General features: G+C 41.9%; 1 protein-coding gene across 1 annotated transcript; it reads right to left on the bottom strand.

The window, feature by feature from the left end:
* Positions 1-658: 658 nt before the first annotated feature.
* Positions 659-2,021, bottom strand: LOC125722606 (cytohesin-2-like; the record flags this gene model as incomplete). Its single annotated transcript, XM_048998794.1, has 1 exon — positions 659-2,021. A coding segment is annotated over one exon (1,143 nt), but the record flags the coding sequence as incomplete, so codon positions are not given.
* Between the last annotated feature and the right edge of the window lie 17,574 nt (positions 2,022-19,595).

The raw sequence follows: 19,595 nt of genomic DNA, 5'->3' as shown, positions 1-19,595 counted from the left end.
TTCTAAAAATACCACAACTCACCAGTGGGCAGTGACTAAAATTTCATTTTATCTTGTTGCTATTCTTTTTTAATCACATTTGTATTTATATAGATTTGAAAATGACAATATCCAAAAAAGCATTTAAAACGTGTTTATTCTACATGAAGTTTAGATAAGTTTAGGTAAAGTCTGTTCTGGTAGCCTTTGTATGGCTCAGTACCCGTGAAGTAGCTCTCAGTTTCAAAAAGGTTGCTGACCCTTGATATATAGTATACCCCAATCATGGGTGATATATCCTAATCAGTAAAATAACAGTCGGCTAAATTCCGCATAGTGATCTCATTAACTGCGTGTTGTTGCTGAAATACATCACACAGACGTCGGGGGAATGTCAAATCATCAGAATATGTAAGATTTATACATTTGGTTAAGTTGAACGCATTTGCTGTTGAATGCAATTCCTATCACATTAACAATTACTGGTTGAAAAATGAATTGCTGTTAGTGTCTTAAATCATACTGCTGTAAAAGTAAAATTTACAAGAGAAATCAATATGCTTAGAATATGGGTTAAGATGGAAAATAATTTTTCCATCCCAATCCCAATCATGTTGATGCAAATTTACAGCAGTGTGGATTCTCAGAAAAAAAGGTTCTCTGACATAAAGATCAGCAATACAGTGCAAATAACATTTAATTTCACATTTATACAAAAAAAGGACAGGGCATTTCGATGATAAAATCTGTAGTGAACAATAAGTCGCATCAAAACAAAACCTGGTATTCGGTCATGCTACCTTAAGGTTAAACATTACTTTGTGCAAAGTTCCTTGTTCTGAAATAAATACTTTCTGCAATAGCACATCCAACCATATTCACACAGTCTTTATCGTTACTTATTTATTCAGCCGTTTTTTTCTTACTGACAGCATCTCATAAAAAGGGTCAGTGCTCACAGCAGCAGTGATGCTCTGTATCCACTTGTCCTTCTCCTCAGGGGTTGGCGCCGAGATGCGGTACACCACATGATTTCCCTCTCCCAGGCGGCCGTCCGCCTCCGTTTTGCAGGCTTTCATCAGCTGTCTGCTGTTGTTAGGGATGTACAGTTCAAAGCAGTTAGGCTTCCTGAGATCCTTCACCTCACGGATGCTCAGATTCTCCAGCGGAATGATCACCCTGGGTTTCTTATCCGTAGTATGTTTAAAGTAGTAAAGGCAGTTATCCATCAGGATGAACCACCTCCTTTTCCATGTATTCACCCGTCCTCCTCCCATTTTGAAGAGCCAACCCTCTCTGTCAGGGTTGAAGAAGGCATTGTTCCCATTGTCTTCAGGAATCTTGAATGGCTCATTCTTTATGCTCTTATAAAGATTTCGGAGGAGATCATCTGGCAGGTTGCCTCCATCATTGATTCCTCGATTCATGGAGATGAACCTGTCCACACTGGGCTTGTCTCTCACATTTGGATTATAAAGGCTAGTGTTTAGCATGATTATGGAAAATGAAAGTACATAGCAGGTGTCAATGTTCTGGAAGACTCCAGGATTACATTGACAGTACCTCTGCGCAAAGGCCTCCATCATCCTGTCAATCTTTTGTGCTTCTCCTGGCAGACGGAAACTCCAGAGGAACTGCCTGAGAGCCTGTACCAGGTTGAACCCTGCGAATTCATGAAGCCCAAGAAATGTTTGGAGGACTTGGATATTGAAGTCGTCTCTCTCACCCAGGTAATCCCCAATGGCTGTTTTGTTCAGCCCCTCTCCCTTGTATAGGAGCTGGGCGATGTCCTCAGACGTGTGCCGGAGAAGATTGTTTTGTACCATGAACAGGATACCCTTCTTAGGGTCCATGTTGAATTTCTTTCTTCCCATGGCGACATGCCTATTCTTTTCTAAGATTTGGCTGCGTTTGGTGCTGGATTCAAGGACCTCCACTTCCATGAGGGCCTCTCTCAGCGCCTCCCGCAGCCTCTGGATCTCCAGCAGAAGGGCTCCTTTCCTCAGCCGGATGTCCTCAAGTTCAGAGTGCTTCTCTGGACTCAGGTCCATGGAGACTGCAGCAGACAGGAAAAGGAGATCGTCAGCGGGTGTGGAGCTCAGCAGGTTGGCCATCTCTGCCAGTTTGGTTGTTGGTTCAACTCCCATGGCAGAGTAATCGTAACATTGTTAAGCCCTTGAGCAAGTCCCTTAGACCCAAGTGCTCTGACCCCAAACTCTCCTCACTTCGGACAAAAGCATATGCTGAATATATGTAATCCCAAAGGGCAGTTACAGAAGACCCCAGGACCGGAGTAACGTGGGAAGCAATTACTGATGCCTGGAAGCTTTGGGGCATGCAAATAAACTGCATCCAAAGGCAAATGGCTAATAAAGAATGCTCTGAATGCCAGGCATTCGTCTAGCAGTGAGATCGTAGAGATAATGAATAAAGATAGAAAGTGTGAATAAAGATAAAACATTTTGATTGTATTTGCGAAGCGATGCTGGATGCGCTGAGCTCGCCGGGAAGGTCATGTGGTCCGCATTCCCTCCCCATGCACACGTGATCAGCTCAATCACACCGAAATTGTCGGTTTGCTGCCCTTCAGGGAAACAATCTAAAGGGTGTTACGGGAAAAGTAATCGATGCAAGAGCCAATGATGTTCTCCTGGTGCCTACCCGTGTTTATGTTATCGTTACTGACACAAACAATGATGAACGATAATAAGCATTTATAAGCCATGATGACCGCACCATTAACGTGGAGTTGCACTAACGTCTGTTTTTATAGCTAACCAACAAGTCAAGCTCTCACCCTGGTAATGCAACAGCGCCGGTTAAACAATACGTTTACACCGAGTGCTTGTGATCAGTGGCCTGTACTACGAATCAGGGTTACTGGCTTATCGGGGTAACTTGACGGATTTAAGGTACCACAGTTTAAATGAATTTCATATTTGTTCATCGGGATGTCTGAATCGGTGCTAATCAGTACTACGATGCCAGTTATGCAATGTAGTTTTGATAAAAACTTTTCTGTCATTTAACATAAGAGGAAAAAAATAATTATACTGTAGTCAAATTGGCTGATATAAAATGGTTTAAAACTGTGACAAATTTTGCCCTTTTTTTACAGTGTATACTTCCAGTCACAAGGTAGCAGATACGGATTTCTGAAATAGCAAAGATAAAGGTCAATGAATAATATCCCTCATCTCTTTTAAAACTATAGGTACGATGCTGTTTTGATATGCTGTCTAGGGTTGGAGTGTAACAGTATTCACGGGAAAGGGGAATGGGATAAAGGGACAAACAGGGTGAGGGCAAGAAGGGAACACCAGTGGACAAAGGGATATTTTTTGTATTTTCATTTTTTTTCATGTATAATACTGACACTGAACAAATAACCCGGTGCAAAAGACTTTGGGAGTGACCACAGCCAAAATAACAAACAAAATCCCCAACTATCAAGTGCGACCCACAGCTAATCTCACCTAAGTGCAAAAGAAAAGGAAACCAAAAGACAAACACTCCACCTCACTCCCTGACCAAATAAACAGAGTCCAACACACACTTGCAAAACAAAATAGCAGTCACTCCCTATGCAGCAATACAATCACACATACATAACTTACACACAAGTCAAAGCAACGAGGGGGCTAGTGAAGACGTAAACCAAAGAAAACCAAGCGGGGAGACAGCAAGCCAAACTGAGGTCGCGGGGGGGACCGGAGCCTGTCCTTGGAACAACAGGCGTAGGCAGGAACCAACCCTGGGCAGGAGTCAACACTCTGCAGGGCGCAAACACTCACAACTCAGATTTGCCAATTAACCTACCCTGCGCACTTTTGGACTGTGGGAGGAAACCGGAGCCCCCGCTGGAAGTCTTTCACCATTCACCAGATTATATTGCCAGAAGACTGAAAATTAGATATCAAATACTAGAGTGACATAAAAACAAAAAACAAGTTTGCTTGTAATGAGACGCAAAACAGAAGATTATCTCTTTTTATATTTTGAGAAAACATTTTAACATTTATCCAACCGGTCAAATGGTTTAATACTTCATACAGCAGCATTTCTAAACTCATTCCTCAGCCCACCAGACAGCTCCACGTTTTTGCTCTGTCCCAGATCCCTGCATGCATGAACCAAACAGTCACCTTTTACTGCTGTGCTGAGAGCTTGGACAGAGCAAAACTGTGGATCTTTGCAGTGGGGTCCAAGGACTGGGTTGAGAAACCCTGGCATAGAGGAGACTGCAGTGAGAGCCAAGAAAAAAAGAGATTAGAGAGGAAGGTAAAATGCTTCCTTTAACATGGCAAATAAGCTTCAAGTACAGACCCTGTGCTTCCATTACAAACAAAAAGCCTGTATGACCCTCCTAAACACACGTCAGATTAACTTAATCAGGGGAAATAAGCATAAAACTTGGCAAAGACTAGACTATGAAAAAGGAAGGTGAACATCATACTTACACGAACTTCTGCTAAAGCAAATGGACAAACCCCTTTTAACTGAATGAAGTTACTTTAAAAAATTAATAATCCAAAAATAAATCAATAAAAATTAAGAAAAACACAATCATGCTTTGAACTAATACTGCAGTCAGTCCTAAATGTTCCCATGACATTCTTTTCGTCACGATGCACACTCGGTACATACTGGTTAAAAACCATTTATAATCCTTCATGTACCAGTCTATGATGGAGCACCCCAACCTGGGCCACCCATCCAACATGGCAGATTTCTGCCCCCTGGCCCCGGAGACTAGCAGACTAACCTCAGGAAACAGGGAACCAGGGGGACATGGGCCGCTGACTGGATGGGCGGCTCCAGAATGAGGTGAAGCAGAAGGTAGACTCCACAGCAGAGGACCGAGGAATGTAGACCAAAACCAGGGAACCTGAAGTGGCAAGAACACAAACCAGGACAGACATATAAAACCCAAGCAAAGGCATCAGTGGCACAGCCCACCAGCTTGTGAAAGATGGCTACCTGGCATCATGAATCCCTTAATCAAAAACCTTTGTGGTGGCAACTTTGCCACCCCGGACTGATCCCTCCTAAAGACCTCAAGTTTCAATGCAAGGTTTCTGAAATGTTTTGAAACATCAGTCCATGTGACTGCTGTGGTATTGTTCCAGGCAGGGAAAACAACTTAGGAGAAAATTTCCGTGCATGTTGGGTGTTTGTGGTACTGTTGGGCTGAGGGGGTAATTGAGTGACAATTAACCTTTGAGATCCAATTATATTATTTAAACAGGTTAGTAGTTAGACAGTGTGATTTAGATGAGGATAAGGATGTTTTATTGTCATTACAAAACGTGTTCTACATGAAGGGAACAAAATGAGGCACTCAGATCCGGTGTATTAGCAAAAATAAAATAGAAATAAAATCGAAAGAACAATACAATGAATTATATGGTAAAAATTAAAGTAAAATAGAATAAAGACATTAAGATAAATTCCATTAAACCCTCTGGGCCAGGCGCTCTGCCACTCTGCATTGTATTCTTTGCATGTACAACTTTGTACTCCATAATTTTAATATTTTATCACGAAGCCTGAAGAGCAATATGAACTATATCATGCTTTAAGTAAATTGTCTCATTCTTTATTTGACTAAAGTATATTTAACTTCTACAGAACTTTGCAGGCTCATCTAGGATGGAGAATTTCTGCTGCTGAGCGCATTAGAAGAGATTCTCAGAGGGAGATACGAGTCCTAGGTGCCTGCTGGGTACATATTCAAGACAGAGTTAGGACCGACTCCAATAATTCTGCACTGTCTCCCAGATTAGAGGAAAAAAATGTATTTTACTGAAAATTTCATTTATGAAATTTTACCTTAGACTTGGTCAGCAGCCATGTGGATAAATTTCAGAACTACAGACGGTCTGTGGGTTGGGGGGGACAAGCAGGTTGGCCGGTGGGGGCACGCCGAATGCTCCTGGGGGTGTGGTGGGTGTGCTTATATGATTTACAGGAACCGAGGCTAACAAAGGCACTAAACTGCACAAACAGCCTCCTGTATGAAGTTTTACATGAAAAGGGGCCATGGGCTTGTTGGCACTATGTTTCTTAGCAGACTGACTAATACAGCCAACTGGACCGTCTACCTCTTCAAAAACATCAAAATGGGGTCAAAATGGCCCCATCTGTGTTAATTTGCATCATTAATTATGGCATAAATCAATACATTCCAGATGAATTTTAAGGTATTTTCAACAAAAGCCTGTAATATCATTTTCGACCACCATGTGACACCACAAGCCATTAGAAAACCACTAAGCTGTCAATAAAAGATTTGGCAGAACTGAAAATATGATGTTAAATGTATCACAGTGCAATAGTTTTAAAAATAAATCAATGACTTTGCATGACAATTTTATGTGTTTTGTCAAATAAAAAACCTGAAGTATTTGAACAATTTTATGTGTTTTGTCAAATAAAAAACCTGAAGTATTTGAACTTGAACTGATACTGAGCAAAATATTACCTCTTACTTATATGAAGGTTCGCATTATCTATGATGTAGAATAAAAGACACAAGTAAACAATCCATTTCTTTGTTTTAAAGAAACAGATTAGCTAAGAAAACCAATTGCCACCCTGTGGAATCAATGTGCATCACCTGTCTGTTTGTGGCCACTGCCCCGTGCACAATCTGCCACTGAAGATCCACCGTGTGCTTCTCAATGGGGGGCTTGTACAGGGACCTCCAACATCCCCGCGGGGAAGATCCAGGCCTCAACAAACCTGACCACCTAGAATCTGCCAGTCCACTCAGTGCCCGAAAATGCAGCACTTTAACACAAGCCTGGAACAGACCTTTCTCAGACAAATCTCTAAGAGCCACCTGCTGAGGAGACACGAAAGAGAGCAGCAAACCCACCTCCTCCCGATGACCCTCTACAGCAGGAGGGAAAAATGGGGACTACTGCCTCCTCCCAACTCAAGCACATTCTTAGTTGCCTCTGGTAGCGTGCAGACAATGTCCTCCAAAGCTCTCTGAAGAAGTCTGGGGGAGGGGGAAACATTTCCGCATGTAGGGAGCCAGTGGCATTTCATTATTTACAGAAAATTCCATAGAGCCAATGTAGGAACCTGAGGTCAGTTTAACACAGGTCACTGTCCGTGGTGCTGAAACCTTTACTTGATGGGCTGGTCCTGAATGAATACAATGGTTGGCCAGCGTGCCTCACTATGCGTTTCCACTGACTGACACCTTCACATGTAATGTGATTGTTAACAATGAGGAACATTTTACAAGTTACTACAGGAAGCAATATTTACATGCCTGTAGCTTTCATTTCTCACCACAGAAAACCCAAAAAAAAAGAAATAAGAAATACATTCATGTTATATCCAATATATTACTTCATCATTTAAAATCACAAAACATATCTGACTGTTAATCTCTATGTTTTAATAATTTCAATAGCATTGCGTGATTTGCTTATTTTTTTCAAAAGCCACTGTGGAAGCGAAATTTAAAGAAGTTTGGTCCCCTTATAACAGCATTGGGTAAGAGAGCCGAGGGCTGCTGGGATTGTTCTCAATGTCTTGTTGGTGCCGTGTGGGTTGTGCTGCACAAACAGCTTCAAGTTATGAGATAACATGAGCAGATGCCATTACGTCATTAGTGCTGCACAAGATATTGTCATGACCTGGCTCAAGGCCATAAGAAAAAGTGGGTCAGTGTTAAATCACTGTGACCTCACACCTCTTCAGATTGCAAGCCCATTTAAATGGCACAGAGGTACACAATGGGTGGCCTGTATCTGCCTCACTTAATGTGCACCAAAGACCTCATATGAGAACCACAAGAGCCACCCCAGATTTACCCACCATCATGAGAAAGACTAAGACCAACATGGATCAAATGGCCTATTTGGGTGTACAATCACCCCCAGACCACTCTGACTGGCTTTGGGTTTTTGAGACAATATGAGAAGGGCAGGTGCCCTTTGGCGTGGAATGTCTCCGATTCCTGTTTTTCCTTCTTCCTCTTTTTGTTTTCTTCAAGTGCCAACAAGAGAAATTAATGACAATGCCAAAGCATCTGTAATTGCAACAATTTTCTAGGAGAAGGGGTGTGTTTTTTGACACAAGTGCCAATATTTTTGGCCATGACTGTAATAGTTATTTGTGATTTGTAATAATTATTTAATTTTATCGATCCATCTACTTACCTACACTAAAAAATGTACTGTTGGATGTAATTAATTTTAAGACTAGTGGTTACATGAAATTACTTTCTAAGAACATCCATCCATCCATCCATTATCCAAACCGCTTATCCTATTGGGTCGCGGGGGGTCCGGAGCCTATCCCGGAATCAATGGGCACGAGGCAGGGAACAACCCAGGATGGGGGGCCAGCCCATCGCAGGGCACACTCACACACCAGTCACTCACACATGCACACCTATGGGCAATTTAGTGACTCCAATTAGCCTCAGCATGTTTTTTGGACTGTGGGGGGAAACCGGAGTACCCGGAGGAAACCCCACGACGACATGGGGAGAACATGCAAACTCCACACACATGTTACCCAGGCGGAGACTCGAACCCGGGTCCCAGAGGTGTGAGGCAACAGTGCTAACCACTGCACCACCATGCCGTTCTAAGAACATTTTATTTTGTAATTCAAATTTTTCTTATTTTTCAAACCAAAAAGTTACAGCACTCTCATATAATACACTTCAGCCATTCACATTTATAAAACAATATGACCAATCACTAGTTCAACCTCCCAGCCATTTATCCTTCAAAAACATGGCCCTAGAAACATTCCCACATTTTCATTATACCTCGTCTCCCATTTAGTCTGTCCAACATTTTTTCATATGAAGCTGCCTTAATCATCTCATTGGTCCATTCCTTTATATTGGGGATTGTTGAGGATTTCAAATGCCTTAATATTACCCTCATGGCAGTTGAGTCCCACCATCACAGCCTTAAACTGTTTATTATTCACCTTTGGCAATTCCACTCTATCTCCTAGCAGAGAGAGTCGGGTTTGCGGGGTAAAGTAAAGCCTAGCCATTTGTCCAGGAGACCAAGAACTCTACCCCAAAATGGATATACCTGAGAGCACTGCCACAGCATGTGTAAATAAACCCCCATCTGCCTTCTAAAATTCCAACACTGATCAGTATTAATTAGTCCAGTTCTATTTAGTCTAACTAGTGTCCAGTACTATCTGTGTATAATTTTATACTGAATAAATTTACCTTTTACTTCCCTAAAATATTTCCCCACTCTAGAAAGTATTCTTGACCATTCATCTTCTGCATTTTAACACTCGTGACTCAATGCCTCAGTTGCAAAAACTTCCAAAAACTCCCTCCTCCTCCTACATCATACTTACTCTTTAAGTCTGATTATGACATAAACATCCCATTTACGAATAAATCCCAGAGAGTTTTCACCCCTTTGGGTTGCCATTGTTTCCATACTTTTTACTATTTGTATTTGAGGATTGTGCCAAATTGAGGAATATGGCTGCATGTCATGTGATACTTTAAGCTTCTTATGTATTTTGATCCATATATTTCTCGAAAAAGATATTATCGGGTTTGTGTTTCTTATATTGTCCCCCCATTGTGACAGAATGTGCAGAGGTTGAAATAGTGAAGCCAAATTGCTCTCGATAGCTATCCAGTCCACATCAGAATTCACATTCTTCCAGTGATAGTAGAGTTTGGCTATTTCAAATGACATGCTATATAATCTAACATCTGGCAATCCTAGACCTCCCTTGTCTCTGGGCGAAGTAATTTTAATCCTAGGTTTATTCTTTCCCAACAAAAATCTTTTACTATACTCTCGTACTGTTCAAATATCCTTTCCGGAATATTAAATGGAAGCATCATAGAGAGATAATTAACTTGAGGCACCACAACCATTTTAGTAACATTAACCTTCCCCCCATAAGGATAATTTCAATGCTTTCCATTTGTCCATATTAGGTTTAATTTTGTTCAATGAGGGTTCAAAATTCTGAATTATTATTTTGTCAATATATAAACAGATTTAAATTTCATGTTTATAGTTCAATTTTATGTTATATAAACAAAATAATTTTAATACAGTGTATTTTTTTTATTAATTCAACAGCACCCATGTTCAATCCACTTAAGTTTGGAAGGTGTATTGGAAGGTAACGCAGATATTTCTTAAGTGGGCATCCAGAGATATCGTCTCCCCTCCAAGCACCCCTTTTCTCCACTAGTTCTGTATGGAGCTCAACAGGAGGAATGGAGAGGTAGATAAAGAGGTTAGTCTCAAACATAATGTAATAAAAAATAAAGAGTAAATACAAGCGCCATGAAGCAGTATTGAGTTCCAGCAGGCCTTGACTTACAGTAAAGGAATTGTAAGGCAGACATGCTAACAAAACAGCTTTACATTCCCAATTCCAAACCATTAATGGGCAACCTTAGAGTGACGACGGCTAAAAAAAACCTTAGCTATAAGCAGGAATGAAACATTGTGAAAAGCCAAGACTCCACATGAAGGTAAATTTGATCCTCCGCCTATCGCAGTAGATGCGTTCCAGACCCATCAGCGATAGGTGAAAATCCACGATACAGAAGGATCATATAATTTTTTTTTTAAGTTTAAGCCTTAAAATACCCCTCCCACATGCTTTAAACATATGTAAACTCATTAAAACACATATATCGGGCTATGTTAAATGTCGGGCTAAGGATATGAGTAACATAATAATAATAATAATAATAATAATAAAATAATAATTTTTAATATGTATACACACACACAACTTTCTCTCTATATATGTAATGGAATATATAAAAATAAAAACATATATGGCTCTTACACATTCTTTTCATCCTTCTTCATGTAGCGTACTGTTGATTCATTCAAACCATAATGGCGAACGCCATCCGCATAACGCTTTCCTTCCCGAAGCACATCCAGAAGTTTTACCTTCTCCTGAATGGTCAACGTCTTCCATCGTAGGGCTTAGAACAAAACGAAAACAATCGGACCACAAACAATGTACGGGATACGCAGAGAATTGTGAGGCGTCGGAGGAAAATCCGCGATATAGTGGGGAATCGCTGTAATGTGAATTCTGCCAATCCTGGTTTTCAGCACCATGGACAGAAACCTGTCGTTTATAGGGACCTATTATGCCCATTTTCACTGTTCATAATTGGATTTTTATGGTCTGCTAGAATAGATTCACCCTTTTAATAGGTGATATCCTAGAATCCAATATATTATTGCAGGGCTGTTTTCATTTGATGTTAACCAAATGTGATATATTTATTTTTACTTTTGATATCTCGTCCTTTTCCCCTTATCTGATAAGAGCCGCTGTCCGCTGAGACAAGCTGGTGTGTTTTTACTGCTCACTGAAAAGTGGGTGGTGCGGACATTGTGTATTACATCACACTATGAGACAGTCACTGATTGGTGGGCTCTGAGGGGGCAGTGTGACCTGAAAATCATCCATCAATCAACCCAGGATGGGGGGCCAGCCCATCGCAGGGCACACTCACACACCATTCACTCACACATGCTCTCCTACGGGCAATTTAGCAAGTCCAATTAGCCTCAGCATGTCTTTGGAATGTGGGGGGAAACCAAAGTACCCAGAGGAAACCTCATGACGACATGGGGAGAACATGCAAACTCCGCACACATGTGACCCATGCGGAGACTCGAACCTGGGACCCAAAGGTGTAAGGCAACAGTGCTAACCACTGTACCGCTCCTGAAAATCATGAACCATTTTAAATATTGAAGTATTTTTGAAATATTTATTAATTTTAAATATTTATTAAATCAAAACATTGGGCAGTATACATGTTATAGGTACTTATTAATGAATTCTCGTTTGGCTCTCAACGGAGGCGGTCGCACTTCTTACCCTCTCCCTCCCCTTATCTTCCCTGCTTCGCTCCTCTCGTCTCGTCTAGTCTACTGTCTTATACTGTGTCTGTGAAGAGACTCTCTCAGCCCTGCTCTCCAAACTACGAAAAATTATGGATTTGATCAGCTGGTCTCTCAACGCAATTGACACCATCTTCTCGACGAGAAGCCTAGGGTCGGGGGAACCTGACTGTCCTGCAGGAACGTACGCAGCTGGCTACACGATGGACGGATGGGAGCGGTGGAGGGTCGTGTGCCTGGCAGCTCTTTCCGTGGAGGACATTGAAGACATCTACTTATTCGGAACCATGATTACAGGTATTATGCTGATTGGATTAGGCATTGCCCTGGTTTATCAAAGATTGAAGAAGACAGTGACAGCCTCTCAAAGCCCCACTAGGCTGGCCGGAATGATTGATGGAGTGGGCAGAGCTGTTAGCACTCAGACTGTGCAGACTGTGCAAATGGATCGCAAACTGGATAACATCGTGGAGAAGCTAACAGCTTTGCAAAAATTATTGGATGGCGGAGATCAGCGTGGACATTAGAGGAGCTGGAAATTTCAGCTCCTCGCATGGAAACCCAAACAACCTTATTCTATCAAGTATTTGGCTCCCCCATATCAGCACTGGCCTTGGCCAAGGCTGCTGCTGGAACTAACAACTCCCCCAGAAGAACAAGGCAGTGAGACTCTCTTGCATTCCTCTCCCCCAATCCCAAGGACTTACCCTCCCCCCATCCCACGCCTCCGCCGCTTCATACCCCCAGCGTGAACAGGCGGGTCTGACCAGCGCCGTTTCTATGGCAGCAGGACCGGATGGCTGTCTGTCTCTGCTGGGTCACCTCCACACCCCCTTTCCCCTACCCGTTGCAAGTCGTGTCATTTTTATGTAAGGTGTAGTGCCCATGTGCTTATGTTGCTGAGGTGTTTTTTTCGGTTCCCACAATGTACTCCCTACTGGAGTGCAATCTGGGGGGTGTTTTTTTATTCTCCTCCTCTCCCACCATGTTATCTTGTTTCTATTCTTCTCACTTCCCCTGTCTCCCGGCCGGTCTTCCCCCTACTGTGATGTCTGTGTATATGTAAGGTCGGTTGATGGCCTGCTCTTCACCGGTACTTGTGACTGGTGCCATGGTATATTGCATCAGCAATAAAGGGCTTTTCCAATCCAATCCAATCCAATCCAATAAGCAATATAATAAGATTCAATTTTGCTTTCACTACTTAAAGCGCCAGAACATCGTATTTGAAAAATTCAACAGCAATATCTCTTACCAGAAATCAGGAACAGGTTAAGAAAATCCACAGACTTCGTCGCGAGCAGTTTAATATACGAACTATTTCCTTCTACCCAACTCCACACACCAATAATATCACTGCGCAGCAGATATTGCCAGGGAGCTCGCGCTTGTGTCTAATGCGCAGTGATACGAGTAGTGTACTTCGATAGAAGCCCGACATTTCTACGGCTGATATTTCCAAACCTGAACAACTCCCAGCAGAACTTTGATGAATAGATAGCATTAAGGCCCCTCTAAAATATCTTTTTTATAGTTTTGGGGTGAACCTCCCATTTAAACGAAGTACATGGTGGTGCTCATGAATTTGAAAGCCTAGATGCCTCACCTCGCTTTTCCACAACGAGTCAGCAGCGCCACCATCTTGGAGCGATAATTAGACATAAACAAGCAACATGTCAGGGTGTAGATGGAAAGATCTTTTAGCCATAACTTCTTTACTAATTAACGCATTTATATCTTACAATTATGTAGAATAAATAAACAAGCCCACCACTACTGCCCCCCCCCAAATTTATGTAGTATTGCTCATAGTATTCTCAACAAAAACTAATGCTAGTATCCCGTCAGTGTCACAGGCAAGTAAACATGTTATGTATCTTATTTGACCGTACCGCAGATTTTTTTACCTGTGAAATGTGGTTCCCTGTTTTCTAGTTTTAACATTCCTCATGTTGTTGCAGTTTCGAAAATAGTCGGTTCACTAAGTCATATCTATGAATCCTCTATTTCACAATTACCATGCCAACATCGCGTATCGCCCAAGGAGGCACACAGGGTTTCAAAGCTATGGCGGTGCTGCCTACGCTACTACCAGTCACATGACACAGGAGCTACCGAATACCCGCCAATCGGGAGCCGGCTAGATCAACCACGCCCACCCGTCACATAGAGGAGAGTGAGGCGAAAGAAGCGAATCAGTTTAAAAATGTCACCATTAACGCGGTATTTAGTAGTCTGGAGATATTTTACTTTAAGCAAGGCACAAAATAAAGTTGTAGTATTTGTAATAAAATTTGAAGATTAGCCATCCCCAAGGAGCTGACAGGAAAGCCAGGTACAGGTTTAGTCCTCCTTAATCAGCTTGTCGGTTACTAAATGTCGGCAAATAAGCTTGCCTTTTTCTGTGATTTTTTTTCAGTTTAATTGACACTTAAAGAAGTAATCTGAGACCTGAGATATAACATTAGCAACGATGGTCATTTTTTACACTCATGGATTTTAACATTGAGGACGTGTGTCACATGTCATTTTCACATAGAGGGAGTTTAATTGTTTTTATCTGTGTCTGTGTGTCAACATATGTCTATTTAGTTATGTCACTGAAATGTATGATTAGTATTGACATTTCCATAGACTACTATGTTTTAATAAAAATCTATGATCCTTTGGGAGTTGGGCAATAGAACGGAATTGTAAAGTATCAATAAGAAATACTATTAATGAAGTAGCCGCCATAACCTTTTGCTTTGTATGAAGTGTGCATACAAAACACAAATAATGCAGTTGTACTGTTATGTATATAAATTTAAAAGGTATACTTGCCAGCAAAAGATTGAGTTAATAAAATTAAATGAAAAGTATTAAGACCCCTTGTCATTCATAGTATTATATACTTCTTAATTTTACAAAGACTTTTTTCCTATCATATTTTTTAGTTTTTGAAGTTGATAATCTGGAAAACTGCTGCCTGGGATCAACTATCCATTCTTGACTCTTGGAATAGGAATTGAAGTCGAATCAAACAGCCTTACAGCACCCTCTTGTGACATACAGTAATATGGAAAACAGAACAATTACTAACTGAACGCAACATCCCCCCTTTACTTATGTATTCTTCTTCCTGCAGCAGCACTGTCTTCTATAAAAGTCACGCTGTCACGATCGCGGTCGGGCGAAGCGGCGATCGTGCGGGCAGGCGTGGAAATAGCAGGCAGACAGGTGAAGTCGGGGCAAAACCAGGGATTTAATGGGCAAACGAGGACTGGAAAACGTAGCACACCTACAAACATCAATGACGGACAAGGGAAACCGGGGAGACCAGGACTTAAATACACAGGACTAATCAAAGTAACTAGACAAAGCTGGAGACGATCAGGGAAATACATGTGGGTAATCAGGGGGCGTGGCACACACGAGGAGCGGACGAGCCGGGCATGACACACGCCTTACCTGTAACATCCATCCATCCATTTTCCAAACCGCTTATCCTACTGGGTCGCAGGGGGTCCGGAGCCCATCCCGGAAGCAATGGGCACGAGGCAGGGAACAACCCAGGATGGGGGGCCAGCCCATCGCAGGGCACACTCATACACCATTCACTCACACAAGCACACCTATGGGCAATTTAGCAACTCCAATTAGCCTCAGCATGTTTTTGGACTGTGGGGGGAAACCGGAGTACCCGGAGGAAACCCCACGACGACATGGGGAGAACATGCAAACTCCACACACATGTGACCCAGGCGGAGACTCGAACCTGGGTCCCAGAGGTGTGAGGCAACAGTGCTAACCACTGCACCACCATGCCGCCCCCCATAAATTCATTTTTCCATTTTTATTTTCAATAATATTGATGTTAACTCAGCATCTTATTTTCAATGTTGAAAAAGTCACTTTATATCAAGGTTTCGCCACCATTAATTTTTCAATATTGAAAAAATGACCAAAAATCAATTCAGTTTCAATGCTGATAATTTAACACTGACCATAATTCAATGCATTTAACTATACTTCAACGCTGAAACAATAATATGATGCTATCTGGGCTATGAATAATTATTTCAATTTATATACAGATTCCAAGCCCATATAGGTGATACACAGGTACGTAATGGGCGTCTTATGTCTGAGGTAGCCAGCTACTGTGTTTGATAACCCACCATCATAATAATAGTTTCCTTGCACTAGTATAAACCAATTGATCCCTCTTGCAATAACCTGTGGTATGAAACTGAATAAAATGTATCGTACCAGTCTTGGGGAAAACCAGTGAGAATCCACTGTGAAACAGCACTGCGCAAATTCTCATGTGTTCCTAATGACAAGGGCAAGACTGGTAATCAAATTAGCCTCTCAGCAGGAGTGTTAGTGTAAAAGCAGGGCTTATTGACACAGATAATAAAGCTTGTTAGAATGCGTAACATAATTATTTAGCTGGGCCCAGAAGAGGTGAGAGCTCCCCTAGTGGCTACAGGAGTGCATTTTCCCCAAAGCAGGTATAATGGATGGTGGTCTTATTGCTTTTAGACCACAACTTGGGATAGAAGAACAAATCTAATTATTTTCCTCATTTAATATTCAGATTTTAATTGGGCTTAAATTTTAGAGCACAGTGTGTTCTAGGATGGTACGTTATGGATATTAGTCTCTACCACATTCTAACGCTATAAATCCGGACCTTTTCCTATGTTTGATTTGGTGGCTGCCAGGCGTTCTGAGTAGTATAGTGACTATGGTAGGCGTGTGATTCCCTAAGGAATTTTTTGTTCTGTTCTGTGTGGCAAATACATATAATGCTGACATTTTTCCTGGAAGATTTGGGATTTTTCATCCCGTGCCTTAAGGTATTTCTCTCCAGCTCTAGGGAGTCTCCCCCGAAAACACCAGTCACTCACTAGCCTTAGACTTATGCTTGCTGACTTATTCAACACCATGAAGGATTAACAGAAAAACAGAAACCTATTAAAAGGCTGCACCATATCATGATATGCAAATAAACATCCAGCATCATTGTTTCACAGGGAAGTACATTATTTATTGATAATTATAACCCTAACCCTTACTTCTCAGCTTGACAAACATAAGGTGCGGTGTGTGAACATGTGAACTGGTTGAAATGCAAGTGTCTCACAGTCAATGCATAAGACTTGAGAGCCCTGACTTTACTTATATAGCCCACAACATGTTTATGATTCATAAATAAATCTGGCCAGCAAATCGGTCTTTCATTTTCCACAGAATAAAAAAAACGATAATGTTATCCCGCTGATAATTGCAGGCGCGTTTCACCCCCGGCACTGGCTGGAGACACAGGCAAAAGGCATACAATCTTATTGAGGTACAAAAATTATTCCATCTACTCTGCACTTCTGCATAACTTCCATCATAGTGCCAGTTTTTGCCAGATCAAATCTGCAATCAGAAAATTACTGCATACATGCCTTTATATTACGGTCAAGCGGAGAGTCAGAGCAGTTTCCATAGAAACAACGTAAACAAACTTTACCGTTTGAAGCACAACAAACTCTGAGTGAAAATGGCGCAGAGGTGAGTAGCTTGTTAGCTCTCCAAAATGTCTTTGAATTCTTCAACTGATGTTGTGCTACTTCGATTATTTAGCCTTTTATAATATAATGACATAGTAAATGTCTATAATACAATAAAAAACATTACATATTTTTTTAATATTACATATTTTTTAACGTCATTTAAAGTGCAGTGGTTTTTATTGCTACTGTGGTTGCTAATATTTAAATAATGACAGACTATTTGGTTAGTAAATTCATCTCAAACATGCTAGTTTAGTAGGGCTTCCCAACCTTTCGATGTCCGCGGATCGGTTTCCGTCGTAGAAAAGTGTCACGGATGGGTAAGACGGCGGTATAATTTGGGGGTTCCCACGCCGAGCGGCGGGAGATTGACGGTGTATACGGACATGCGGGGCTAATGGCGTATTTCCGTACATCAATACGGGCAGCTTTCTTTCCAAAACGGCGCGATCCCCTAATAAACGGGACGGCTGGCTCCTCTACCCCCGGTTGTCTGCCGCCCGGTGCAATACTCCGCGCGGACGGTACCGGAACCCCGACCGGAAGTTGGGACCCCCTACTGTACAGGGTGGTAGGTAAATTGTTAAAAAAAATTGGGGCATTACTTTCGGAGTAGGCTAGATGCTTCTAAGTTTATCATTACATCTCTTAAAATTGTTACACAGGATTAACACTTTCAAATATTCTTAGCTTGGTTAGTGTTAACTCAGTTCTTGGTAGTATTCATCTGGGTATTCATTTGATGTGGAGCACAGTTGTTTCGTATTTGATTCTAGTTATAATTTGGTGACACTGTTTAATATGCTATTGCACTTACAGTATCGTGCATTTTACAGTCGATTTTTTTTGCAATCTTGCTCGCTGTTTCTTTTATTCTTTCTTTTTTATATATGTGACCCCTGTAATTATTTATTATAATAATTATAACAATTGTATTTTCTGTATGGTTGAAGAATTTCCAGCTCTTTATTTATTTTATTATCTCTCTTAAGTACTGGTTAATCTCTCGTTTATTCCCCAGAGAGCGAATTGAGAGAGCTGATCGATGGACCAACACCCAACACTGGGAAGCCTGGAACCTGTGGGATGAAGTGATCAACTGGGGAGAAGGTGTGGAGGAGTTCTCACCAGTGACACTCCCCACTGTCCAGGCTGGGGGGGTTAAGGGGGGATTGGGGGGGTCTACTGATTTGGGTAAGGGAGGGGAGAGTGTGGGAAAGGATGGACTGCTAGCCAGCACTAGTATTTCATCTCAAAGTCTTCAGAGTAATTACGGCCTTTCATCTGAAGACTGGGAAATTTATAAAACTTGCTACCTTAACAAAAAAAAGAAAGTCAGGAAGGACCGGACAAGCCGGGGGGAGGGTGAGGTAAGGGGGCAGAGTAGTGAGGAATATGTGGAGGTACCAGAGTGGGGAACATTTGAGGGGAAGGCCTCCAGGGTTGTGATGGAGGGGACAGAGGCTGGTATTAGTATGATGGATATGCTAAATGGAGGTGAGGAGAATGGATGTGAGGTGGGAGTGAATGTGGAGGAGGTTAAGGGAGGAGGAGGGAGAAGTACAGGGAATGCTGTGGAATATGTGGTGTCACAAGTAGGCAGAACTTGGCTAGAACCCATCCAGGAGGAAGACCTTGAGGAAGATGAAGAAACAGATGAGGAGCTTCAGGAAGCAGAAGACACTGATGCTGCCACAGTGGACAGTTGGCAGTGCATGGCGGCATATGTAGCCAGAATATGGCTGCAGACTTTACAGGAAGATGGACCTGAGGAAAATGAAGAAGCTGATGTGGTATTCCAGCAGGCAGAAGATGCTGATGCTACCACACTGGTCAGGTTTCAGTGTATGGTGGCATCTGAAGACAGATCACAGCTACTGACTATACCAGAAGAAGGACCTGAGGAAGAGGACGAGACTGAAGTGATGAAGACAGATAAAACAAAAGAAGATGCCGATGCTGCCGAGAAGATCTACAGTGAAGAAGAAGTATCATTCCATGTGAATGCCGAAGATCTTTCTGAAGATGATACTGAGAAGAGCCACAAGAAGAAGAAGATGAAGTGGTGCTTCTTCTGCTGTCCCCTGCCCTTCAGAAGAAGTAGCAAGAGGCAGTAATTATAAGGTTGTGAATTCAGGTTTACAAATGACTT

Source organism: Brienomyrus brachyistius, unplaced genomic scaffold (genome assembly GCF_023856365.1).
Source record: "Brienomyrus brachyistius isolate T26 unplaced genomic scaffold, BBRACH_0.4 scaffold40, whole genome shotgun sequence".
Taxonomy (NCBI): Eukaryota; Metazoa; Chordata; class Actinopteri; order Osteoglossiformes; family Mormyridae; genus Brienomyrus; species Brienomyrus brachyistius.
Note: the sequence above shows the minus strand (reverse complement) of the source record. Positions and strands in the feature narration are given on the sequence as shown.